The sequence below is a fragment of the Drosophila arizonae genome, chromosome X (genome assembly GCF_054131065.1).
Source record: "Drosophila arizonae isolate 15081-1271.41 chromosome X, UAZ_ARI_1.0, whole genome shotgun sequence".
NCBI classification, from domain to species: Eukaryota; Metazoa; Arthropoda; class Insecta; order Diptera; family Drosophilidae; genus Drosophila; species Drosophila arizonae.
The window spans coordinates 35,399,143-35,425,665 of record NC_142927.1 but is presented as its reverse complement, the minus strand read 5'-3'; the positions used below and the strand labels follow the sequence as shown (position 1 = coordinate 35,425,665).

At 40.2% G+C, this 26,523-nt stretch overlaps 2 protein-coding genes across 4 annotated transcripts in view; both read right to left on the bottom strand.

Annotated features, from left to right (window-relative positions):
• Stim (stromal interaction molecule) overlaps positions 1 to 26,523 on the bottom strand; it is a 181,253-nt gene that overhangs the window by 145,183 nt on the left and 9,547 nt on the right. The window lies entirely within an intron of this gene.
• On the bottom strand, positions 935 to 7,322 carry LOC149268272 (uncharacterized; the record flags this gene model as incomplete). Its single annotated transcript, XM_089474603.1, has 1 exon — positions 935 to 7,322. A coding segment is annotated over one exon (984 nt), but the record flags the coding sequence as incomplete, so codon positions are not given.

Below are 26,523 nucleotides of genomic sequence, written 5' to 3'. Positions count from 1 at the left end.
GAACAATGAACAAAATACATCAGCGGGCAATGAATACAATTAACAAAGAATCAATCGACAACTAATCTAGACACAGATAGAAAATACCTCGAACTTAACAGAAATATGGTATTTTATCTATGGCCAAACGTCTGATGTAATAATCTGATTCGACAGACTTCAGCAAACTTACTTTAAGAACCAGAAAATAATAACCCTGGAGGAATACACTCTTATGTGATACTTTTTAGTTTCGATTTGATCTGTATTCTTCTCCTACACTCTTATGTGATAGTTTTTAGTTTCGATTTGATCTGTATTCTTCTCCAGAGAGTGATAGTGGATGTGACCATAGTACAAAGCGGGAAATCTTGTCAAGTTCCGATTGACGACGTTAGCCATGCTAAGCACATCGCATGGGTTTTGGATAAATGGGATGAGAGTGAGAGTTTCTTTTGAAAAATCAAATTTGTTTCAAGACAGTATTGAATGAGTAATTCAATCCAATGCACACTGGTCGTCGACATAAGCCAACAATAAACAAGTAAGAAAGCTCTAGTCGAGACTGCTCGACTACGAGATCCCCTGAACCCTTGGAGTGCTAGCTATTTCAATAATTTTTCGCGTCTTTCAGCTTACACAAGAAACACACACACATACACAAACACATACATACACAAGCACCCACGCATAAACACGCACGGGCTGCAGTGTGCGCTTACTATGAGAACTTAATTGTTTAATAACTTTTGTGGACGTACGATCTTCATGAAACTTTCAGATTATGATTATAACATGAATATGCATGTAATTGCCAAAGCACAAGTCTCTAGTATTTGAAATACGCGTTTTAAAAAAGTGAGGGTGAGGGGGTGAATTTAGAGGTGGGGGGTAAATTTTAACAAAAACCGAAATTGTATAAATTACATATAAGCATATATAAAAAATTTGGAGACTCTAGCAATAAAGGTGTAGAAGATATAATTTTATAACTGGTTTTCGATAAGGTTTTTTATCGATAAAAAAAGATCGGGATGAGTTATCGAATTTTAATGATAAACTCGATATCCGCGCTGTAATTACGAACATTTTACAAAAAAATTGAAGTCTCTAGCTCTTATATCTTCGGAAATCGACGCGTTCAAACATACGGACAGACGGACAGACAGACAGACGGACAGGGCCAAATCAACTCAGCTCGTCACCCTGATCAAGAATATATATACTTTGTGGGGTCTGCCACGCCTCCTTCTGCCTGTTACATACATTTCAACAAAACCATTATACCCTGATTTCCCATTTTCAATGGGTTCAGGGTATAAAAAAAAAGCAAGTAAGAAAGCTCTAGTCGAGACTGCTCGACTACGAGATCCCCTGAACCCTTAGAGCAATAGCTATTTCAATCATTTTTCGCGTCTTTCCGCTTACACACACACACACACACACACACACACACACACACACACGCACACACACACATATATATATACATAAAGTTAGAGCCAAACCTCACTCAATTTGTGAGGACAGAAAAAAAGAAAAATAATAATAATAATATTTATAAGTCGTTTAAGTCGTCTTAGGGGTCTGGCAGGTGTTAGACTTCTTGCGAGTAGGCTTTGATGTCGTACAAGTCTGTCTGAGTATCTGCTTGTGTGTTTATTTATTTGTTCTTCGACAGTGTACAGCTTCAGATTTCTATGCAGTGTTGAGCCGCGTATGTACCAGGGACAGTTTGTTATCTGCCGTAATACTCTGTTCTGCAAAACATGCACTCTTTTATAATTTGATTTTGCAGCGATCCCCCAGATTTGCACTCCATAGAGCCATATTGGTAGGATGCAGTGCACATCTTTTACATCTCAGCGGTAAGGTGCTCTTCTTATTGTTGAGCCATCTTAATTGTTGCAGTCTGTGACGACATTTTTTCACCGTAGCTTTTAAGTGTGGACCAAAGGCGTTTGTCCAGTGTGATGCTAAAATATTTCACCTGAGCAGGTTGCTTTAGGGTTACTCCCGACATCTGGATTGGGGGGGTATGCATTGCCAGCCTTTTTAGAGTGAAGCAAGGGTTCAATATTTTTAGCGGATTAACTTTGAGATTCCACCGCTTGCACCAATCAGCGAGAGTATCCAGATATCTCTGTAGTCCTATACTTGCTTCAACCATGTTTTTTGAGTTATAGATGATGGCAATATCATCAGCATATGTGGCAATGACAGCTTTCGAGGGAGCATCCATATGTTGAGAGGACGGGCTAGGTATATCAGAGGTGTACAAGGAGAACAGACATATGCTCACATACATATGTATGTATATATATTTGATTGTGTACGCATGGGAAGTACTGCTCACAATTATGGGATATCACTTGTAGAAGCATTTGTATGCCTATGTGCCTCTACATGTGCGTGTGTGTATGTCTTTGTTTGTATGTTTGGGAGATGAACATTGGCGTGTGCCTACCTCAACTTTTAATGGTGTGAACGATTTTGGGTTTTAATTGAAGAGGCGCTTTTATTTAATAGCTGACTATCTAAAATGACAAGTGCACTTCCCAATACTCTGTGGCACTGTGGCCGGCGAGTAACTCATCCACATACACATATGTATGTGTGTGGTATAGTGACTGGCGGGTAACTCGCGCTTATCTTTAAGCACCTGATTTCATTTCAATGATTGTGGGTTTGCCTATCAGAATGCATTTTTAAAGAAATGTAATACCTGATTAAACTCAGTGGGCAAAATGGGATGCGATTTTCGATCCCTAGCACCCGTTCATATGTATATGTACATACATATACAGGTGTATGCAAGTAAAATGACTTAGTGAGCTGTTGTGCACAGAAAGAATACAATTTCGCGACGAGCATGCACACGCACACTTATATCCTTGCTACGTGTATGTGCTTTTGTGTGCATGCGTCGCGGAACTCAATTCTTTCTCAGTATTTTCGTCTATCATCAGCCTAAAATTTGCCGTTGGTCTGCCTTGTGAAGTGAGCACATGCATACATACATTTGTGTATGTGTATGATTGTATGGGATGGCAAGCTAATTGTCTCTGGATTTAGTAGTTTGTAAATTTTGTATGATTTCAATCGTAGGGTGACTATCAAATGGGCCATTATGAGTTAATTAGAAATTTTTGACAATAATGAGTAAAGCTTGAGTGTATATGACATATGTATTTCATATATTGCAAAGCATTTAATAAATTTAGTAGTGTTTTACGATAATTTTTTCGGTTGAAAATGTGTATAAAATAATTTTAATTATATATAATTATTTACGGATATAAACACATTTATAAACATGATTAGCAATAATTATATATAAATGTACTTATGTACATATGTATGTTCATACATAGTACATCTGTGTAAAGTGGTTATGACAGTCCGTAAGACCGACCAAATGCAAATGCTGGCTTTAAAATTGCTACAAGCAGCAAGAGTAACGCACGCAGGTCACAAATGCTCATACATGTAGCAAGGGACTACAAGTGTGTGTGTTCTTGCCCGTCGCGAAATCATATCCTTTATGCGTATCAACGCTTTCATACCCTTCCCACGAATAAAAATCGAAACGCTTACATTTTATTTGCATGAGCGTGACAAACGCTTTTATGATTTCGGTATACCCTTCACTCAAGAGGAAAGAGCTGGGATCGTACAATCGCGGATCGCGAACAATTTTAATTTCTGTGCGCTGCTGCTATTTGAGAGACCATAGAGAGAGAGCATAAAGAGAGGGAGAGAGTGAGTAAGGAAAAAGAGCGCATAGCCTCATTTAGCTTCATTTGGTAATGCGTGCATTTCGTGGCAGCAGTCGCAGCACACTGATTTTGTCGTGCCTTATTTTCACTGCTTGAGCCTCAGAAGACCGAGCCGACCAAATACGAAGTTGTCCGGTCTCTTCAGCGCATTTTTTGGTGTTGAAAAAGTTTGTTCTACATGTCTAGTCTATGTGTTCTCTGGTTAGTGCTGCATGTCAATAAAGACAGCGTTGGAGTATTCAGAGTCATCAAAAGCCTGCAAGATGTGTTTCACCAGTCTGTGGACTTGTTCCACTGTGCTGTGTCCCTCCCGGAATCCAAATTGGTGATCCGGTAGGATATTGGATTGTCTAAATATTGCGTTAATGCAGTTAGCAATGGTCCTCTCCCGTAGTTTAGACAGGGAGGGCAGTAGACTTATAGGCCGATATGACTCTGGATCCTCTTCCGGCTTGCCAGGCTTGTGGATCATCAAGATAGCAGCTAATTTCCATTGCCTTGGGAACACTTGGAGCCTGATGATGGTAATTGAAGATTAGTGCAATGTAAAGTAGCGCTCTTGTAGGTAAGGCCTTCAGCGATGCGTTGCAAATCTTGTCTATTCCGGGAGCTTTATTTTTCGGCAATATTTGGATCGCTTCGGTTATTTCTTCGATCCTTATAGGCTCAATAGGCAGAGACATCTGCAATGGGGTCTGCAAATTTTGCTGTATCTCCATGGTCTGCTCCGTCATAGCATAACTAAATGGAGTAAAACGTTCTTCTAGATGGCATCCGAATGCGTTAGCCTGTTCCAATTCGGATTTAGCAACTTCACCGCTGGGCATCGGACAGGTACTTGTCTAAAAGGCTGTCGTTTAAGTGATTTTGTCCATTTCCATAACGAATAGTTTGCATGGAAGCCAGTTTTTGCTCGAAGAAATCGCTTCTGAGTCTTGCTACCCGGTTCCACAAAAGTCGGTCCCAAGGATCTTAGGATCGAATTGCTCTTCTACGAAGGCGCCTTTTTGTTCTGATGAGTTCTTTGGCTTCTCTCGTTAGAACAATGTCATAATTATTGGGACGAAGCGCAGGATTAAGCGGCGTTGTAGCAGCAGCAGATCTATATATGTTCTCCGTGAGAATATTAACCGCATTCGGCAATAAGGCAAAGTGGTCAGAGTCTAAGTCCCAGCTTTGGTAAATATTTGCTGTATTCCATGGTATAATGCAAAATCAATGCAAGAGGGAGTATGACTGGATATATATGGGTACCTAGTAGGAGATCCTGTTGCAAGAATGTTAGCTCCTCTGGCTGTTCTCTTCCCCTGGGTGAATTGTATGAATCTCCCCACAGCCAGTGTCGTGCATTCCAGTCACCACCAATAAGATACCTTTGGCCGCAAGAAGAAAGTATGTCGCTGAATTGTCTTTCTTCTATTCTGTTCCTTGGTGGACAGTATATGGCGCAAAATTCGATGTCTCCCAATCCAGTGGCAACTTTGATTGCAGACATTTGTATATTTTGAGTTTCAATAACCCTTTGTGGGAAGTGGCGCAGTGAACTTCTAACGAATATAGCCCATACCATGGTTGTGACTTGATGGTTTGTAAGCTGGATAGAAGGTATAGCCATATATTTTGAATGTATCTCCTCGTTTCAGTCTGATTTCATTTAATAGTAGAATGTCGACGTTGTTGTTGTGCGCGAATAGCTCCATATCTCTGGCTTTTCCTGCAATGCCATTGACATTCCAGATAAGAACCTTGAGTGGGTTCATTGTGAGGCTGAGGCGTTGTTAAGAAGCTGGTGAGTCGATGAATCCCCAGTCCATTTCTTGAGCATGCTGGCCATTTCGTGGACCATTTTTTCTAGACGTTCTAGTCGTTCACTGTTTCTCTTGTTTTGTTGTTGCTGTTCGCGTTGTTGCGCTTGAAGCCATGAAAGAAATTGCTGCTGTTGCTGCACTTGCAGCTCTTTTTGCCATTTCAAAAATTGTTGTTGTTGTTCCAATAAAGATTGGACGTCAATTTGATGCTACTGCTGTGAGATATATCCTATAGGTTTATCTAACTGGGCTTGCGCTTGAATATTATGTATGCGACTTTGAGCAGATGCGTTTCCAATTCTTGCCATCGCGGCATAGGATATTCCACCTGTTCCAACTCCAGAAGTATTTGAAAGCTGCTGTGGTTGTGGTTGTGAATGCATTGGTTGATGCTGGTGTTTACGTTGTGGCTGTTGCGGTCTTGCTTGATTCTTCTTGATCGTAGAGGAGCCCATTGAACGTCGATAGAACTCCTGGTACCACGGGCAACCTTTGTAGCTCGCCATGTGGTTACCTCCACAGTGAAGGCAGGTAGGCGGTACATCTTGTGAACGTGCGCAAAGATTGGTGGGATGGTCCTCGCCACATCGTGCACAGTTAGGATGGCGATGGCAGTATTTGGCTGTATGGCCATATTCTTGGCATCGGGTACATATGACAATTTCAGAAGTTTCACGCATCCTTTCAACTCTCACCATTTGGCAGCAAAGTGTTTTTATATTGTAAACTTCGTCAATGTTTATACAAGGTTTTATATTTACAAAAAATATATTTAATTTTGCATCCCTGTTTGACCGTGACCTTGGGTTGTGAATTTGCAGAGCATCAAAGCCATATTTTTAAAATTTGCAATTATTTCATTGTTCAAAGTACTATGGCGTAGCCCTCTTACTACAATTCTGTACGATTTTTCTTCCTTCATCTGATATGTATGAAACTCAATACCTATTGCATCAAAATGGCTTACGATAGCTCTGTAAGTATCGCTATATTTAGGAAATATTCTAGCCGTCACTCTTTGGTTGATCTTGACTGATATGTTATCAATACTGGTGACTTCACTAATGATTTCAAATAGATCATTAAGATCAGTGATACTCACAACGATTTGCGGTGGCTTAGATGACCCGAGAGTCTGTTGGTTGTTGCTGGGTTCTTTATTCTGATGGCTGTTGACTGTATCAATTGCATCAGCAGTGTTGCTATGATCAATAATAGAAGCAGTCGCAGGACAAGCATTTATGGGATTCACATCATCCTCGCCTTCACTGTTTGCGTCCATATCCATGTCCAGTAAAGCAAAGCTGTTACTGGATTTTGCTATATTAGTTGAAGTGGAGTGTAAGACCTCAACTCTGTTTGCTCTTTTATTATTGTTATAGGGAGTTAGAGGTATCTTCCATTTAGTTTTAAGCATTTTTTGGGCTGCTGCCAATTTTGTAGCAGCTCCAGTGAGCTTTACAGAGTCAGGTGGGAAGCCGGCTGCCTGACTATCCATGCTTCCGCTAAGAATCGCGCTGTTGATTGCAGCAGTTGCGGTGGTATATACTGTGCTACAAGTAGCACTAGTAAATTTGATTGTTGTTGTCATGGTGCTGAGATTCTGAGAATCAGTGCATGATAGGCGTTGGTTATTGAATTCAGCCCTCAGCTCAAAAGGTGTTTTCTCAGCTATTTGGCGCATTCTTGCATAATCAATCGGCTTATTTCTAAGCTGATAGTTAGCGGAAAGGTTTTTATCTATTTTAATTTGTATTTGTTAACTTTTGTTATATTTTCGAAGCAGAAAATCAGCTGAGCACGGCGTTTATTTCCCCTCTTGTGCAGTGGCGCGCAAGTAGAGGGGTAATAAGTTTGGCCCTGGTGGGCAACGAGTATATGTAGTTTGTCGCAGACCCCTTGTTGTTCGTTGTTTCGGGCAGCCGACACTGCGCGGGACAGCGTCCGATGTTTACCGTTAGGTCTTTTACAGTTAGGGCTATTTTTAGCTTCGGTAGAAAATTCGCGTATTTTGTGTATGCGTGACACAACCGACCGCGACGAGAGCAGATTAGCGACTCATCTGCTCACTAACTTTGGTGAGTTTCTAAGTCTTAGCAAAGACAGCAACCTAGTTGCTGGTGTGAGGTAGCAGATACTAAAACTAGTGCATACTTTCGGGCTCTGGCTGTGGTTAAGTTTAGTTTAGTTACTTCCGTCTATAAACTCTAATTATATTAGTAGGCAGCGCCCACCACAGGCTTCACGCCTTGGTAGTCGGAGTAAAATGGATGCCATGATGGAGGATGAGCTGCAAGCTTTCGCGCGTCGTTCCTCGTTGCAGCGATCGCCGCAGCAACAACAGATGGCGTTGCCGCAGCCGTTGACATCTAGTCAGCCCCCAATGGTTGAGTGCTAGGCACCCAACTCACTAAAAGAAGCGTTAGCCCAAATAGGAGTTACGTTAGAGGGCTTGACTGCCTTATTTGGGGGTCAACGGCATATTAATGCCCTAATGAGAGAGGAGCTGGCTAACCTGGTCAATCTCCATAAGACGGCCGAGAAACTCTGCAACCGACCGGTTAAAAACTGCGAAGTGCAGACCATGCCGCTCCAGAAAGTAGTGGAGAAAGCGAGCGCTAATGCGATCTCAGGTAGCAGAGATCAGAGGATCAGAGGAAAACACCCTTAAAAAAGCCGAGGCCCAATATAAGCGCAGCGAATCCAAAAGAGCCAAAGGCTCTAGGGCTACAGCTAAAAATTCAAATCAGGCAGGTCGACAAATAAACCCGAACAGCTGGACAGTCGTTAAGGGACGCAAGCCCATGCAAAAACGACCCAGAAGAATCGCGATTTTAGGCGTGGGTGGTTGCAGCTATGCGGACATGCTTCGTGTAGTCAAGACCGACCCAAATCTAAAGCATCTGAGCGGCGACGTTCAAGGCATTAGGAAGACAGCTAAGAGGGACCTTTTGTTGCAACTGAGCAGGAAGCCGGAGCATAGTGCTGAGGCCCTTCACGAAGCGAGCAAAGAGGAGATCTTGAAGTCAATTATGGCTTTTGGTGGACAGAAAGGAGCTGCAGTTGCTCTTCCAATTGGAAAAGCCAAAACTCTGCTCGAGCTGTCCAAAATCAGAATTGGATGGGTTGTATGCCGTATCCGTGCCGTGGATCAGCCGAAACGCTGTTTCAAGTGCCTTGATTACGGTCATATGGCAGCAAACTGCGGCAGTGACTGTGACTTAAAGGGCGCCTGTTTCAGGTGTGGAGAGATGGGTCACAGTGCAAAAGCATGCACTAAGCTACCAAAATGTAGCCTCTGCATCCGGAAAGGTGAAAAGCAGACGGACCACTCAGCAGGCAGCTTCAAGTGCCCATCCTACCGCGAGGCTGCTCGTAAAATGAAATGTTAAGGTTCCTTGAGCTTAACTTAAATCATTGTGTTGCTGCCCAAGATCTTCTGGAGCAGACCACTAGGGAAAAATGTATAGACATAGCATTTCTCACTGAGCCTCACCACTGTAGAGCCAGCTGCCCTAGGACATGGGCAACAGATGCTAATGGCAAAGCGGTGCCGTGGGTATGTGGCAACACAACGAATGTTCTTTCGAATATTAAGTCATTTAATGGGTTGGTACGTGGCCAATACGGCAGCCCATGGCTCTACAGCTGCTACCTGGCTCCCAGCATGCAGCTCAGTGATTTCACAACGGCGCTTGACGAGCTTGCCGAGGATGATAGGGGTCGGAAGGCCATTATAGCAGGAGATTTTACCTCATGGGCGTTAGAATGGGGTACCACACAACCTTGTGTAAACCTTGTAGAGGGGATCGTATCGACTGGATACTTTTGATCCCGCGGCTTTTTAAGAGGCCTTTCAGTCTCTGGGCGCAATCGGTAATGCTGAGGCAAGAGCATGCCAAATGGTAGCCCAAAGACAATAGCAGCATGTTACGCCGCAAGCAGTTCACGCGACAACAAGAGCCTACGTATTGGTGGAATGCACAAATAGGTGACATTCGTCGCAGATGCATCCAGGCGAGAAGAAGCTACCAACAGGCTCGCGGTAGGTCCATTCGGGCAAGCTTTCTAGAGTTGTGCGACTCAGCCGAATATGACCCTTGGGGCAGGGCATATAAGATAGTAGTTAAAAGACTATACGCAGGTAGACAGGTGCAGCCTACGGATCGTCTGGAGCTTAAATCGATTGTGGAAACGCACTTTCCAGAACGTTTAAGCTCCATTCACGCCCCTGGGTCCGAGTCTGCTGACCAGGGCTCAACGAACACTGAAATTGTTTTAGTTACAGACGAAGAAATCTTAGTAGGTCTCAGAGGTCTTAGAACCAACACAGCTCCAGGGCTTGACGGGATCCCAAATCGTGCGCTTAAGCTAGCCCTCGCCTTGCACCCTAGTACGTTCGCCGTATTATTCAAAGAATGCTTACTGCCAGAGACGTTCCCTGCAAAATGGAAGACCCAGAACCTGGTATTGCTACCCAAGGCTGGCAAACCACCAGACGAGACATCTTCATACAGACCGATCTGCCTCTTAGACACCATAGGAAAGGTGTTTGAGAAATTGATCTGCTCTAGACTGGAGACTGCTATTGCTAGCGCCGGAGGCCTATCACCAATTTGGATTCCGGAAGGCCCAGTCAAAAACAGATGCTCTAGAAAAAGTTGTTGGCCTGGCAACTTCCTCCATCCAGATGGAGGCACGGGACGAAGCAATACTGCATCATCGCGACCCTGGACGTTAAAAACGCCTTCAACACAGCTAGTTGGGATATGATACTGAATGCGCTGTCACAATATAATATCCCTAAATATCTGAAATAGACAATAAAGAGCTACTTCAGAGGAAGAACACTGGTATACAATACGAGTGAGGGTCCCCAAACTCATACAGTGTCAGCTGGAGTACCCCAAGGCTCTGTGCTGGGGCCTCTCCTATGGAATATCATGTACGACGACGTACTGCGCTTGGAACTACCAGCAGGTGCGCACACCATTGGCTTTGCTGATGATGTAGCTGTCGTAGTCATAGGAAAGGAACTCAAAGATACAGAGGATATGTGCAGCGAAAGTATCAATCGCATACGAAGCTGGTTGACTGGAGCTGGGCTCGAGCTAGCGGCACACAAAACTGAAGTTGTCCTAGTCAGAAGTCGCAAGAGAGTGGAAACTGCCAATATAAAGATCGGCAGCGTTACCATTGCTTCAAAGAGGGCGATAAAGTATCTTGGTGTCATGATAGACACAAGATTAACTTTCCGCGAGCACTTAGAGTATGTGCATAAAAAGGCAGCTGATTCTTGTAGAGCTCTCTCGAGAATTATGCTTAACACGCGGGGACCTAAACAGCAACGACGTCTCCTTCTAATGAGCGTTATTAGGTCCGTCATCCTCTATGCTGCGCCAATATGGGCAAGAGCGATGGCAACGCCGAGCTAGAGCCGGGGCATTAGCGCGATCTACAGACTGAGCGCAATCAGAGTCAACTGCGCTTTCTCCGATGATGCGGCGCTTGTCATAGCTGGTATGGTACCATTGGAGTACTTGGTCGCCGAAGCCGTGGAGCGGAATTCGCACGCGCCTGCGCGACTCAACGCTATCAGGGCGAACAGCATTGAACAATGGCAAAGAAAGTGGAATAGCTCAGCTAAAGGGCGGTGGACGCACAAGCTCATTCCGGAGCTTGAACCATGGGTCAACCGTAAACACGGCGAGGTAAACTTCTACCTTACGCAGATCCTCCCTGGACATGGATGCTTTCGGAGCTATTTGAAGCGCTTTGGCCACGAGAAATCTGACGAGTGCCCCTGGTGCGAGCGAGGGCATGTGGAAGACGCCAACCACATTCTTTTCGAATGTGAACGGTTCCTGGAGGAGAGGCGTCGTCTGGAAGAGGCAGTGGGCCGCTCCATCAGAGCGGACAACATAGTCAACGCCATGCTGGAATCGGAGGAAGCTTGGGAACTAACAAGCACCTTCGCGGCCACAGTGATGATGGAGCTCCGCAGAGTCGAGCGAATGAGAAGACGAGCTGTCCCAGGCTAAGGTAGCGCACAGTGCTTGCGAAGCAATGCTTTACGGCCGTCCCGCAAGCATGGGACTAGCCACCACGCAACTTGCAACTTGTATTATAAAGATTGTCAATAAACGAATATAAAAAAAAACACACGCATACACACACAGGCATATACACACACATCATACACACACACACGCGCACACACACAGTGATACGCACGCACGCATAAACACGTATTGGCTGCAGTAATGGCTTACTAAGGGAACTTAATTGTTCAATAACTTTTCTTGTGGATGTAGTTTCGTCATGAAACTTGCAGATTATGATTATATCATCGATATGTATGTATTTGCCAAAGCAGAAGTCTCTAGTATTTGAAATACTTTTACAAATGTGAGGATGAGGGGGTGAATGCATATAAGTATACATAAAAAGTTTGAGCACTCTAGCTTTAAAGACGTAGGAGATACAAATTTATTACTGGTTTTCGATAATGTTTTTAACCGATAACAAAATAACGGGGTAATTTATCGATATTTAAAGCAAAACTCGATATGCACGTGCTGTAAAAAAATGTCAAGTCTCTAGCTCTTATATCTTCTGAGATCCACGCGTTCAAACATACGGTCAGACGGGCAGACGGACGGACGGACAGACGGACAGGGCTAAATCGACTTTGCTCGTCGCCCTATATATACTTTATATATATGTATACTTTATGGGGTCTGCCACGCCTTTTTCTGCCTGTTACATACATTTAACAAAACCATTATACCCCGATTTCCCATTGAAAATGGGTTCAGGGTATAAAAAATTGTTCGTGATTCGTGGAGTATAAGCTACAAAAAGAGGAAAGTAGTGATGAAGTTTAATTGTAAACATGTTGTCTGAACCCTCTATTATTAGAGGCTATAAACCGTTTTTGCTCCTTTTTGCTCCATTTCGAAAAAATAACAATTTTCTAGTAAAATATGAGTTTCAGCGCTGAGAATTTGTAGACGTATGGTCAAGCACAAATCGCCAAGTAGAGCTAAAAAAAATTTTTAATCGTTGAGAAAAAGAATAACAATATGAACGAAAGTGTGGAAATATTATTTTTGCTCAAGTTGTCAAATTTATTGATTTTATTAAAAAAATTTGCCAAAAACTAGCCGGAATCTATAAAAATAGGTCATTCATGGGAAGAATATTGAGAAACTTAAAAGACTCGAGGTCCTCGCGAAATAAAAGTCTCCATAAGGAAGCTAATTATGAGAAGCTGTCACACAAGCAGCGTTTGAGATTGCTACGCTACTCCGTACTTTTTCGTTTTGCCCTCGCTACCGCTCTCATTTTTGACGAGCAGAGCCGTAGCCTATATACTCTGTACTCATCTTGCTATGATTTCATGTCGCTCTCTGTTTTCAGCTACCGCTACGGCAGAGCGTAACACATCATTTCGTTTTGTGCTATTGCTATCGCTACAGATTTTAACACAACGAACTACGAGAGCAGAGCAGTGCACAAAGAGAGAGCATAGCACAATTTTTATTGCTATTGCTGCCACAGAGTAGTTTTTGCAAACGCTGATCACAAGTGCAGATAAAATTTGCTTCTGATCTTGCAAGACAAGAGGAACACACTATTTGCTATCTTTTCTGAGCCTCAAATATTGAAATAGACATGAATAACTATGCTTCGTATCCCATGTCCCAACTGTTAATATAGTTTTGATCCATGGTTAATGGATAGCTGCTAGTATTTTTGAAGAAAACGCATCAGAAGCTCGGAACAAAATTTATACAAATTTAAAATGTTTTCAGGTCCGAAAGAGCAGCAGATTAAACAACATTACGAATGTTTTTCAGAGGGTATTAGACTTATCTGATCAACTCTTGTTGTCTTTAAAAAAGGCAAAACTCTTCAAAATAATTAAATTTTCAAGTGAAGTAATTGGCTGCTCTGATTGAGCGTCCGTCAATCGCGCTTCAGTAAAGATAGGACGATATAAGCGAAACCGGAAATTCACAAGGAAGACGAATATAAACATGATCTAGATAATTTGAATATCGAATTAGGTGAAAATTATTAAGATTATTGATGTTAATTTTCTAAATATGTTAAGTAAAAAAAAAGAAACAAAAATTTTGCTGCCCATTTTTTATACCCTGAACCCATTGAAAATGGGAAATCAGGGTATAATGGTTTTGTTGAAATGTATGTAACAGGCAGAAGGAGGCGTGGCAGACCCCACAAAGTATATATATTCTTGACCAGGGCGACGAGCTGAGTTGATTTGGCCTTGTCCGTCTGTCTGTCTGTCCGACTGTCCGTCTGTCCGTATGGTTGAACGCGTCGATTTCCGAAGATATAAAGCTAGAGACTTCAATTTTTTTTTTAAATGTTCGTAATTACAGCGCGGTTATCGAGTTTATCATTAAAAATCGATAACTCATCCCGATCTTTTTTATCGATAAAACCCCTTATCGAAAACCAGTTATAAAATTATATCCACCCCCTCACTATCACTTTTGTAAAAAAAGTATTTCAAATACTAGAGACTTGTGCTTAAGCAATTACATGCATATCCATGTTATAATCATAATCTGAAAGTTTCATGAAGATCGTACGTCCATTATTAAGCAATTAAGATCTCATAGTGTGTGCGTGTGTGTGTGTGTGTGTGTGTGTGTGTGTGTGTGCGTGTGTGTGTGTGTGTGTGTGTGTGTGTGTGTGTGTGTGTGTGTGTGTGTGCGTGTGTGTGTGAGTTGGTCACTCTTGTGATAAGTAACCGAGCGCAAAAGTAAACAAAATTGAATATGGTGGATACGAATTATTCTGACTTTAAAAATGGAACAGCCAAATGTAATTTGTGACTTAAAATAATAAAAACAAGTGGTAACACATCGAATTTGGCGTTGTATATGAAAAACAAGCACTATGATGCTTTTATAAAGTGCAACCAAAATAAGATAAGTACTTACACATCATTAAAAGTAACGCAATTTTTCTGTTTGTGCGTGTGTGTAATTTTAAAACCCGCGCTTTCTCGGAATACACACACAGTTGATTTTTATTATGATTCAAAATTTTTATTCGTTTGTCTAAACAATTAGTTTCTATGAACTCTGGTGGAAACCAAACAATTCAACAAAACGTGTAATCTGGATTTTATTAACTATTTCTTCATTTTAGAAAATGGAAAAAGACGAGTTATATATTAAAAGCTATTATCTTTATGATTTGCAGAGACAACATGCCTATCCAGTGCGTGGAGAAAGTAGGTCTAACACGCCTTCTCAAGACATGTGTGCCGCAATTTAAAGTGCCTTACCGGGCCAAGGCAAGTATAGTATTAATTTCAGCCAAGGCAAGTATAGTATTAATTTCAGGGTCAAATCGACTCAGCTCGTCGCCCTGATCAAGAATATATATACTTTGTAGGGTCTGCCACGCCTCCTTCGGCCTGTTACATACATTTAACAAAGCCATGCTACAGATCAATGAAAAAATCAACGTCTAACTGTTCAAAAAGTTAGTCATGGTGGCGGCTCTGTAACGTTTTGGGGATGTGTTGCCTATAATGGGTTGGGTTCGTTCCGATCGACGGCTTAATGAACCAGATATTGCATACGCTAAATTAATATGCATTCCCTTCCGGTGATAGGCTGACCATTCATTATGCAACAGGATAACGCTCCATGCCACAAAGCCCATATGGTACAGATATTTTTAAGACAAGTTGAAATTTCCATGTTGGAGTGGCCTGCTCTCTTTTGAAACGCACAACGGTTTCGTTAAACAAAACAAGAGAAGAAACCATTTCTGAGCTCACTTCCCTTTGGGAAGGAATGTCTCCAGAAATACTGCAAAGCTTAGTGGATTCAGTACCACAACGACTCCAAGAAGTTATTGAGGCCAAAGGAGGGCATATATTCTATTAAATTAATCTTCATTTTCATAAGCAACAACTAGGTTACTTCAGTATTACACACTGGTCAAAATATTTATGCCATACCCTGAAGTCTCTAAATAATTATAACTTTTTATGTTTTATGTTTTTATGTTTTAGTTAGTTTTAAGTGTGCATTGTCAAGAAACACTTTACACACTACGAAAAAAATACCATTTTGACCTTAGATGCAAATACATATTTATTCAAAATAAACGAATTTTATTTGCATAGCTGTTTGATAATAAATTTTAAGTTTACTTACTCAACTAGATACTACCCTAAACCAAACTAATAAAAACAAGTAAGAAAGCCCTAGTCGAGACTGCTCGACTACGAGATCCCCTGAAACCTTCGAGCAATAGCTATTTCAATCATTTTCGCTTCTGCTTACAAAAGGAACACGCACACACGCACACACACACGCACACACAAGCACGCACGCACGCACACACACACATACATACTCTCATCCCGAAGGTTGAGCCATGGATTTTCACAGATTCTCAACGCTTTGTCCACGAAGAAACCGACGAATGCTATTGGTGCGGACGAGGTCTGGTAAGCACCTTCGCGGCCACATTAATTGAAGAAAAATACATGAAATCAGTGGTAATCGAAGATCGCATTACAATGCCTAACCACCCCTGGTAGCTCAGTGCCTTAGAAGCGACTTGCGTCGGCAATAAAATGTGTTGTCAGCGACTCTCAAAGTCGTATTAATAATACTCATATCACGGAACGCGTTTTTATACCCTGAACCCATTTTCAATGCGAAATCAGGGTATAATGGTTTTGTTAAAATGTATGTAACAGGCAGAAGGAGGCGTGGCAGACCCCACAAAGTAGATATATGATCAGGACGACGAGCTGAGTTGAGCTGTCCATCTGTCCGACTGTCCGTCTGTCCGTATGTATGAACGCGTCGATTTCAGAAGATATAAGAGCTAGAGACTTCAATTTTTTTTAAATGTCCGTAATTAGAGCGCGGATATCGAGTTTATCATTAACAAGTAAGAAAGCTCTAGTCGAGACTGCTCGACTACGAGATCCCCTGAACCCTTGGAGTTTTACCTATTTCAATAATTTTTCCCGTCTTTCAGCTTACACAAGAAACACGCACACACACACACACGCACGCACACACAGGCATACATACACACAAACAGACACACACACACACTCACACACACACTCACACTCACACACACACACATACACACACAAGCATAAACACGCATGGGCGGCAGTGAGCGCTTACTATGAGAACTTAATTGCTTAATAACTTTTTTTTTTGACATACGATCTTCATGAAACTTTCAGATTATGATTATAACATGGATATGCATGTAATTGCCAAAGCACAAGTCTCTAGTATTTGAAATACGCTTTTTACAAAAGTGTGGGTGAGGGGGTGAATTTAAGGGTGGGGGTAAATTTTAACAAAAACCGAATACTTTAAAAATTTGGAGACTCTAGCAATAAAGGTGTAGAAGATATAATTTTATAGCTTTCGATAAGGTTTTTTATCGATAAAAAAGATCGGGATGAGTTATCGATTTTTAATGATAAACTCGATATCCGCGCTGTAATAACGAACATTTTACAAAAAAATTTGAAGTCTCTAGCTCTTATATCTACGGAAATCGACGCGTTCAAACATACGGACAGACGGACAGGGCCAAATCAACTCAGCTCGTCGCCCTGATCAAGAATATATATACTTTGTGGGGTCTGCCACGCCTCCTTCTGCCTGTTACATACATTTCAACAAAACTATTATACCCTGATTTCCCATTTTCAATATATATATAAGAATCCACATTTTTTGTAGCTCTAAAGATGTAAAATATACTTAGTTATGACTAAAATACCATAAAAAGACCCGTTTTTGTGTGAGCAGAAAGACGCGGTAAATGATTGAAATAGGCGGCTTTGCTCGAAGGGTTCAGGGGATCTCGTAGTCGAGTAGTCTCGACTAGAGCTTTCTTCCTTGTTTTGTTTATATCTTAAAGTAAATACGTTATACATTAAAGGAAAACAAGAAGATTCTAGTCGAGACTGCTCGACTAGGAGATACCCTGAACCCTCTAATCTGATATTCTAATCAGACTGCATTTCTTTTCAACACACATACATACACACGCACGTATTAGAACGCGCTCTGCTAACTGCGCAGTAAGCAGCGAACGCGCTTGGGCTGCGCTGTAGTGGGGGCGACATTATAAGAATTTATTTGTTGAATAATTTAAATTCTAGATGTACAATCCTAATGAAATTTTAAGGGCGTAATTATATGGTGTATGTACATTCCAAAGCACACGTCTCTAATACTTGAAATACGTGTTTTACAAAGGTGATGGTGAGGGGGTGGATATAGAGGTGAGGTGGTAAATTTTGTAAAAAACCGAAATTATATAAAATACATATAAGTTTACGTTTAAAATTTGGAAGCTCTAGCTCTAAAGGTGTAGGAGATATAAATTTATTACTGGTTTTCGATAATGTTTTTAATCGATAATAAAATATCGGGAATAGTTATCGATATATAAAAAAAAACTTGATATGCGCGTGATATATACGGACCTAGGAAACAAATTTCAAGTCTCTTATCTTCTGAGACCGACGCGTTTATACATACGGACGGACGGACGGACAGACAGACGGACAGGGCCAAATCGACTCAGCTCGTCGCCCTGATCAAGAATATATATACTTTGTGGGGTCTGCCACGCCTCCTTCTGCCTGTTACATACATACTTTTAACAAAACCATTATAGCCTTATTTCCCATTGAAAATGGGTTCAGAGTATAAAAAGATAATGAAAAGCTTTAATAATGCAACCAAAACTTTGAAAGAGCTCTTAAAAGTGATATATCGATCAGCTGAAGATTGAATGGAGATTGGCGCAAAAATATTAGTTGCCTTACGTTATTTCACACGCGTAAATTTAATCTTAAGAATTCTAACAAATTATGGAAAGCGAAGTTCTAGGTAGACACTATATAATGTATTTTGAATTTTATGTGTAGTTTTCGGACTTTAGTTATGAGAATTATATTCAATTTTTGTGTTTCGTGGAATATAACTACTATGCTGTTCTATGCTGAAAGAAACTAATTAATCCAGATTGTACTTGTGAGTCTTGTCTTTCAAGGGAAACCAAAAACTTATCCCCGTTTGTCCCCCTCTTTGTTTATTTTATTAATATATGGGCGAGTTCGCGTTTAGTAAAAGCGATTTTTCCGATTGAAAAATTCAATCTGGATCGGATGGAACTTACAACAAAATTAACAAAAACAATGTGGAATACGAGATAAAACAAGTAAGAAAACTCTAGACGAGAGTGCTCGGCTAGATACTACCCTGACCTCAACAAATAAAAATGCCCATTTAGTATTGCTGAAATTTCAATTTCGATGTATTTAAAAATATAAGTAATATACAAAACTCATTTATGAAAATATAAAAATATTTTGAAACAATTAAAGTTAACATCAGTTGCCCCGATCGGGATTCGAACCGCGACTTCTCGATCGAGCGTCATGCATCTAACACACTACGCCACCTTACTTCTGCAAATGGCACTGGCAAAACTCAAATAGATTCACTGCTGCAGCGCCATCTACCAAAACTAAACGAAACTAACAGCTGATGTGATTCAACGAATGTTTCTAGAAGAAGTTTGAATGTATGTGTGCACACGCATACGATGCTGTTGTAGCTGCTGCACGTGCGTTTGTTAATTGGCCAAATATTTGATCATTTTTTATTAATTTTTGACTGAACGGAATGTAATGAAACTTTCAGCATATGATATATTATATTATATTATATTGAATATTTTAGAAATTTAAAAAAAATGAAAAATCATTCACAATTAGCTATAGTGGAATCTGACTTGAACTTGAATGTTTTTACTCGATAAAAACATAACGGGATGATTTATCGAATTTTAAAAGCAAACTCAACGTCCGCGCTGTATATACGGTCATTTAAAAAAAAAAAAATTGAAATCTCTAGCTCTTATATCTTCGGAAATCGACGCGTTCAAACATACGGACAGACGGACAGACAGACAGACGGACAGGGCCAAATCGACTCAGCTCGTCGCCCTGATCAAGAATATATATACTTTGTGGGGTCTGCCACGCCTCCTTCTGCCTGTTACATACATTTCAACAAAACCATTATACCCTGATTTCCCATTTCCCAAAAGAAATAGATAACAAAAATCAGTAATTTTATTAGTGCCATTCATAAATATCTATCTAGCTTCCTTAGGGGAAAACGCTTCAGAAGCAAGTATGCAAAAGACAGATAGTCGCATTCAAGAACAAATAGTCGGATCAATTCTATGATTGTAATATTTTATAGAACAATATATCCATCGGAACCCTTATTATTGAGTCTTTGCTTAAAATCAGAGCTCGGAAATGAGAGTTGATCGTTTTTTCGTATATGCTCTGCTTCGTATCATAACCGAAAAAAATATGCAGACACAATCTCGCTCTGATCGGCACTCTGTTTGTTTAGAATCGGTTTCAGTCAGACGCATTGCAATGACTCATTTTTGTGACGCTCTCAAATAACAGTCGCGTAAAGACTAATACGATTTTCGCTCACACAGACTCTCAGCAAAAGACTGTTTGACTAAAAAACTCAAAAGAAATGATCTTTGCCTACGTGTGCATGTAAATACAAGCATACATACATACATAAAAGAACGCAACAATCGCGTGTTATTAACCATACATACGCAAAAGACTATTTGCTTAATTTAACTCAGGCAAACGATCAGCCACTGACTTGAGCGAAACGAAAACAGAAATAACAGGCTCGCTTAGAGCGTGAGCAGACATTAGCCAGTCGCGACAAAATCAGTTTCTGTCTGACTCTTTTTGATTGTGTCAGTGAAAGACACTTATTTGCAGACAAAGAAAAAGTGTCAACAGTTATTTGCGAGCTATGCTTAAAATTAAACGAAAAAAATAAATCAATTTTTTTCACAAATGATATTATATTCCGTGTATGGCTTCAAATGAAAACTAATTGCAGTATGATTCTGATGACGATGAGTATAATTATAATAATGAACAGGAGGAGAATGAAGAAGATAATGACATTTAAGTACGTAAATAAATAGAAAAGCAAATAAAAAAGTTTCTTATAATTCGAATATTACATATCTTCTAGTTTGCAAGGGCGGCATGAGTTTGCGTGGTCGCATTGACCCAAAAAAAAATTTAATAAATTATTAGTGCCATAAAAAGATGTGCGAAGTTTGAATCATGTAACTTCATTTTTGGACATTATGCCAAAAAAAAAAAAAAAAAAAAAGAAAAAAAAAAACAAGTAAGAAAGCTCTAGTCGAGACTGCTCGACTACGAGATCCCCTGAACCCTTGGAGTAATAGCTATTTCAATAATTTTTCGCGTCTTTCAGCTTACACACAGGCATACATACACACACACACACACACATACACATAAATATTTACACACACATACACACACAAGCATAAACACGCATGGGCGGCAGTGAGCGCTTACTATGAGAACTTAATTTTTTGATAACTTTTTTTGTGGACGTACGATCTTCATGAAACTTTCAGATTATGATTATAACATGAATATGCATGTAATTTTCAAAACACAAGTCTCTAGTATTTTGAATACGCTTTTTACAAAAGTGAGGGTGAGGGGGTGAATTTACGGGTAAATTTTAACAAAAACCGAAACTCTAGCAATAAAGGTGTAGAAGATATAATTTTATAACTGGTTTTCGATAATGTTTTTATCGATAAAAAAGATAGGGATGAGTTATCGATTTTTAATGATAAACTCGATATCCGCGCTGTAATAAAGGACATTTTAAAAAAATTTGAAGTCTTTAGCTCTTATATCTTCTGAAATCGACGCGTTCATACATATGGACAGACGGACAGACAGACAGACGGACAGGGCCAAATCGACTCAGCTCGGCACCCTGATCAAGAATATATATACTTTGTGGAGTCTGCCACGCCTCCTTCTGCCTGTTACATACATTTCAACAAAACCATTATACCCTGATTTCTCATTGAAAATGGGTTCAGGGTATAAAAAAAACTGAATCTAGACCACAGTGCACCGGCTCAATCTTCAGATATGAATGTGATCGAACATTTATGGCATATCCTGCAACAAAAAATTCGAAACCAGCGTTTTGAATAGGCACGATCTTAAGCAATTATGTAAGGAGTGGAACAATATACATATGTAGGTGTGGAAACTTGTAAAAAGCTGATACCAAAGAGGATTGAAACGCTCAAAAATGACCAAGGGGACCAACAAAATACTAAAATAAGTGATTACATTAGTTAATTTTTATACTCATTCACGAAAGTGAATCAGTATATTGGTTTTGTGCAATGTCCGTCTTGCTGTCCGTCCGTCTGTCCGTCCGTCCGTCTGTCCGTCTGTCCGTCTGTCCGTATGAACGCAATCTATTTCGGCGCTATTGAAGCTAGAGACTTGAAATTTGGAGCACATACTCGTGTATATCTCCGATTTATAAAGTGTTAAAATTTTCCCGATCCGCCCACTAGGGGCGTGGCAAATCGGAAAATGCATTTTCCGATATACCAGAAATCATGTTAGTTAAAGAGCTAAAAAACTCAAATTTGGTATGTAGGTCCGCGCCGACCATCTAAGATCACAAGCTATGGCGGATACATCTCCGCCCATTAGGGGCGTGGCAAATCGGATAAACCGTATCTCCTAAAGTTATAAACCTAGAATGCTGAAATTTTGCACGTAAGCTGATGTTTTGATTCTATGAAGATGAGTAAAAAACAAGTAAGAACGTTGCAGTCGGGCGATACCGATTGCAGAAGACTCATTCACAGCCCAAACGCTGTCAACCAGAGTATATAGTGCAATTTTCAAGTCTAGTGCGCAACAAAAAACAGGGCATGATCCCATTTAAAATGGGAAAATCATCGATAGCTATTGCTATGATCATTGCATAATTGCATTCAAATTACATGCATATGTATATAATTTATACAATTTTGACTTTTAATAATATACATGTATTTATATCCATATATTGGATACCGGCTTCAAGCTAGCAGCAGATCAGCGCGATTTTACTATACATGTGCACACACTCATCGTCTATTCTATGCGTACAGACAGAAGCGCGCCTTTTCTCACATTCTTAGAATTTCGATTGATTTCTGGACTTTCTAGCCGTTACTGTAGTTTTGTCTGATGACGCTCTCTTATTAAGCTATTCTATTTTAGCAGCTGAGTGCTCGAGCAAAGCAATGGCGCGGGTGCTAAGGGCGACGCAAGTAACGTTAGAGTAGGGAGGTTCGAACCTCTACTATGTTTTTTTTTTTTTTTTTTTCATACATTTTTCGTTTTTTATAAAATAGATATTTTATTGGGAAGGTGCGAGCTTGACTGAATGGCACTTAATACTTTTCATTTTCTTAGTCGAATAATTTTATAAGTTTAAATTTGTTTCTTCTTAAATAGCCCTCAAATACATATATGCAAATACATACATATGTATATATGTAAGTCTGCACGCATAGCATCAAGCATTCCAGCCTTATACACGCGCTCATTTGTATGTGTGTATGTATGCACACATAAATGCGTACTCTAGCATATTCTAAGAATCTCGTTGCGATTGATTTGTCTTTGCATTGTTTTTGAATTTCCAGCCACCACTCTGGCTTTTCTTTGCTATGTGGCGTCATAATAATAATGTGATTTCGTTTTAATTTCTATTGATCGAAACGACGCGGTGGTGCTGTAGGCTGAAGCGCCGACGACCAATATTTTAGCTATTTTGACAAACATGCTGTTTGGGTTGGGTGCGAGTTCAAATCCCGCGGAAAACACTTTTTTGTAAATTGCAAATTTTTTGTTATTTTAGCTTCTTTTAAATTTTTTTAAATTCATAAAAATGTTTCCTTTTGTATTATGAATATCTATTAAGCTTATTTATATGTACAAATGCATAAATAGATGGCTGACGCATATAAATGTCGCGATACGGGCACTGTAAATGCCGATTGCCACGCCCCTAGTGGCCGTCGACTCCTCAATTTTAGCCAGTTCTTAGAACGAGTAACCGGTTACCTAAATGCAAAATTTGAATTCTTACGCTCAAAAAATGTGAAAATTACAGGGTATTTTTCGATATGCCACGCCCCTAAAGAGGCTTAAAAATTATTTTTGGGGCATCGATAGAGGAGGCTACCAGTAACTTAACTATCCAAATTTGAAGCTTCTAGCTCTTAAATTGTAGGAGATATAAACTTTTGCGGTTTGCCACGCCCCCTATGGGCGGACATATATCTACCATAGCTCGTTGGACTTGGGTGATCAACCCGCGTATATATACCAAATTTCAGATCTCTAGCATCAATAGTGCCTAAAATATAGCAGAATTCGAAAAATCACTATATCTTCAGGTCCGATTTGCCACGCCCCTAAGGGACGTAGATATATAATTTTTTCACCCATCTTCATAGAATTAAAACATTAGCTTACGTGCAAAATTTCAGCATTCTAGGTTTATAACTTTAGGAGATACAGTTTTGTCCGATTTGCCACGCCCCTAATGGGCGGAGATATATCCGCCATAGCTTGTGATCTTGGGTGGTTGGCGCGGACCTACATACCAAATTTCAGCTTTCTAGCTCTTCAACAAACATGATTTCTGGTATATCGGAAAATGCATTTTCCGATTTGCCACGCCCCTAGTGGGCGGATCGGGAAAATTTTAACACTTTATAAATCGGAGATATACACGAGTATGTGTTCCAAATTTCAAGTCTCTAGCTTCAATAGCGCCGAAATAGATTGCGTTCATACGGACAGACGGACAGACGGACAGACGGACGGACAGCAAGACGGACATTGCACAAAACCAATATACTCATTTCACTTTCGTGAATGAGTCTAATTATATATCTACGCCCACTAGGGGCGTGGTAAATCGGACCTGAAGATATTGTGATTTTTCGAATTCTGGTATATTTTAGGCACTATTGATGCTAGAGATCTGAAATTTGGTATATATACGCGGGTTGATCGCCCAAGTCCAACGAGCTATGGTAGATATATGTCCGCCCATAGGGAGCGTGGCAAACCGCAAAAATTTATATCTCCTAAAGCATAATAGCTAGAAGCTTCAAATTTGGATAGTTGAGTTACTGGTAGCCTCCTCTATCGATTCTCCAAAAAATAATTTTTACGTCTCTTTAGGGGCGTGGCATATCGAAAAATACACTGTAATTTTCACTTTTTTTGAGAGTAAGCATTCAAACTTTGCAGTTGAGGTACTGTTATCTCGTTCTAGAAACCAACCAAAAATTAGGTGTCTACGCCCAGTAGGGGCGTGGCAAATTGGAAAAGCCTCTATATTATACAGTATTAGAGTGAAACTTAACTATAGTTGATGGGATGTGAATGAGTATTCCGCAGTCGGTAACGCCCGACTGCAACGTTCTTACTTGTTTTTTTTTAAGAAACGTACATTATGATTATTTCTAAGAAGGGTATGAAATCGTTGGGGCTCATAAAAATATGATTTTGCGACGGGCATGCACACACACACTCTCCCTTGCTACATGTACTATGAGCATTTGTATGCCTGTGTGCGAAGCTCTTGCCGCCTGTAGCAATTTTAAAGTTCAGCATTTGCATTTGGTAGATCTTGTGAAGTGCTCACATACATATGTATGTATGTATATATATTTGATTGTGTACGCATGGGAAGTGCTACTCACAATTATGGGATATCACTTGTAGAAGCATTTGTATGCCTATGTGCCTCTACATGTGCGTGTGTGTATGTCTTTGTTTGTATGTTTGGGAGATGAACATTGGCGTGTGCCTACCTCAACTTTTAATGGTGTGAACGATTTTGGGTTTTAATTGAAGAGGCGCTTTTATTTAAATAGCTGACTATCTAAAATGACAAGTGCACTTCCCAATACTCTGTGGCACTGTGGCCGGCGAGTAACTCGTCCACATACACATATGTATGTGTGTGGTATAGTGACTGGCGGGTAACTCGCGCTTATCTTTAAGCACCTGATTTCATTTCAATGTTTGTGGGTTTGCCTATCAGAATGCATTTTTAAAGAAATGTAATACCTGATTAAACTCAGTGGGCAAAATGGGATGCGATTTTCGATCCCTAGCACCCGTTCATATGTATATGTACATACATATACAGGTGTATGCAAGTAAAATAACTTAGTCAGCTATTTAAATAAAAGCGCCAAAAGCAAATTTTGGGCTTTACAATTTGCACAAGCTGTTGTGCACAGAAAGAATACAATTTCGCGACGAGCATGCACACGCACACTTACATCCTTGCTACGTGTATGTGCTTTTGTGTGCATGCGTCGCGAAACTCAATTCTTTCTCAGTATTTTCGTCTACCATCAGACTAAAATTTGCCGTTGGTCTGCCTTGTGAAGTGAGCACATGCATACATACATTTGTGTATGTGTATGCTTGTATGGGATGGCAAGCTAATTGTCTCTGGATTTAGAAGTTTGTAAATTTTGTATGATTTCAATCGTAGGGTGACTATCAAATGGGCCATTATGAGTTAATTAGAAATTTTTGACAATAATGAGTAAAGCTTTAGTATAACATGACATGGCAAAGCATTTAATAACTTTAGTAGTGTTTTACGATAATTTTTATACCCTGAACCCATTTTCAATGGGAAATCAGGGTATAATGGTTTTGTTGAAATGTATGTAACAGGGAGAAGGAGGCGTGGCAGACCCCACAAAGTATATATCTTCTTGATCAGGGTGACGAGCTGAGTTGATTTGGCCCTGTCCGTCTGTCTGTCCGTCCGTCCGTATGTATGAACGCGTCGATTTCATAAGATATAAGAGCTAAAGACTTCAATTTTTTTTTTTAAATGTCCGTAATTACAGCGCGCATATCAAGTTTATCATTAAAAATCGATAACTCATCCCGA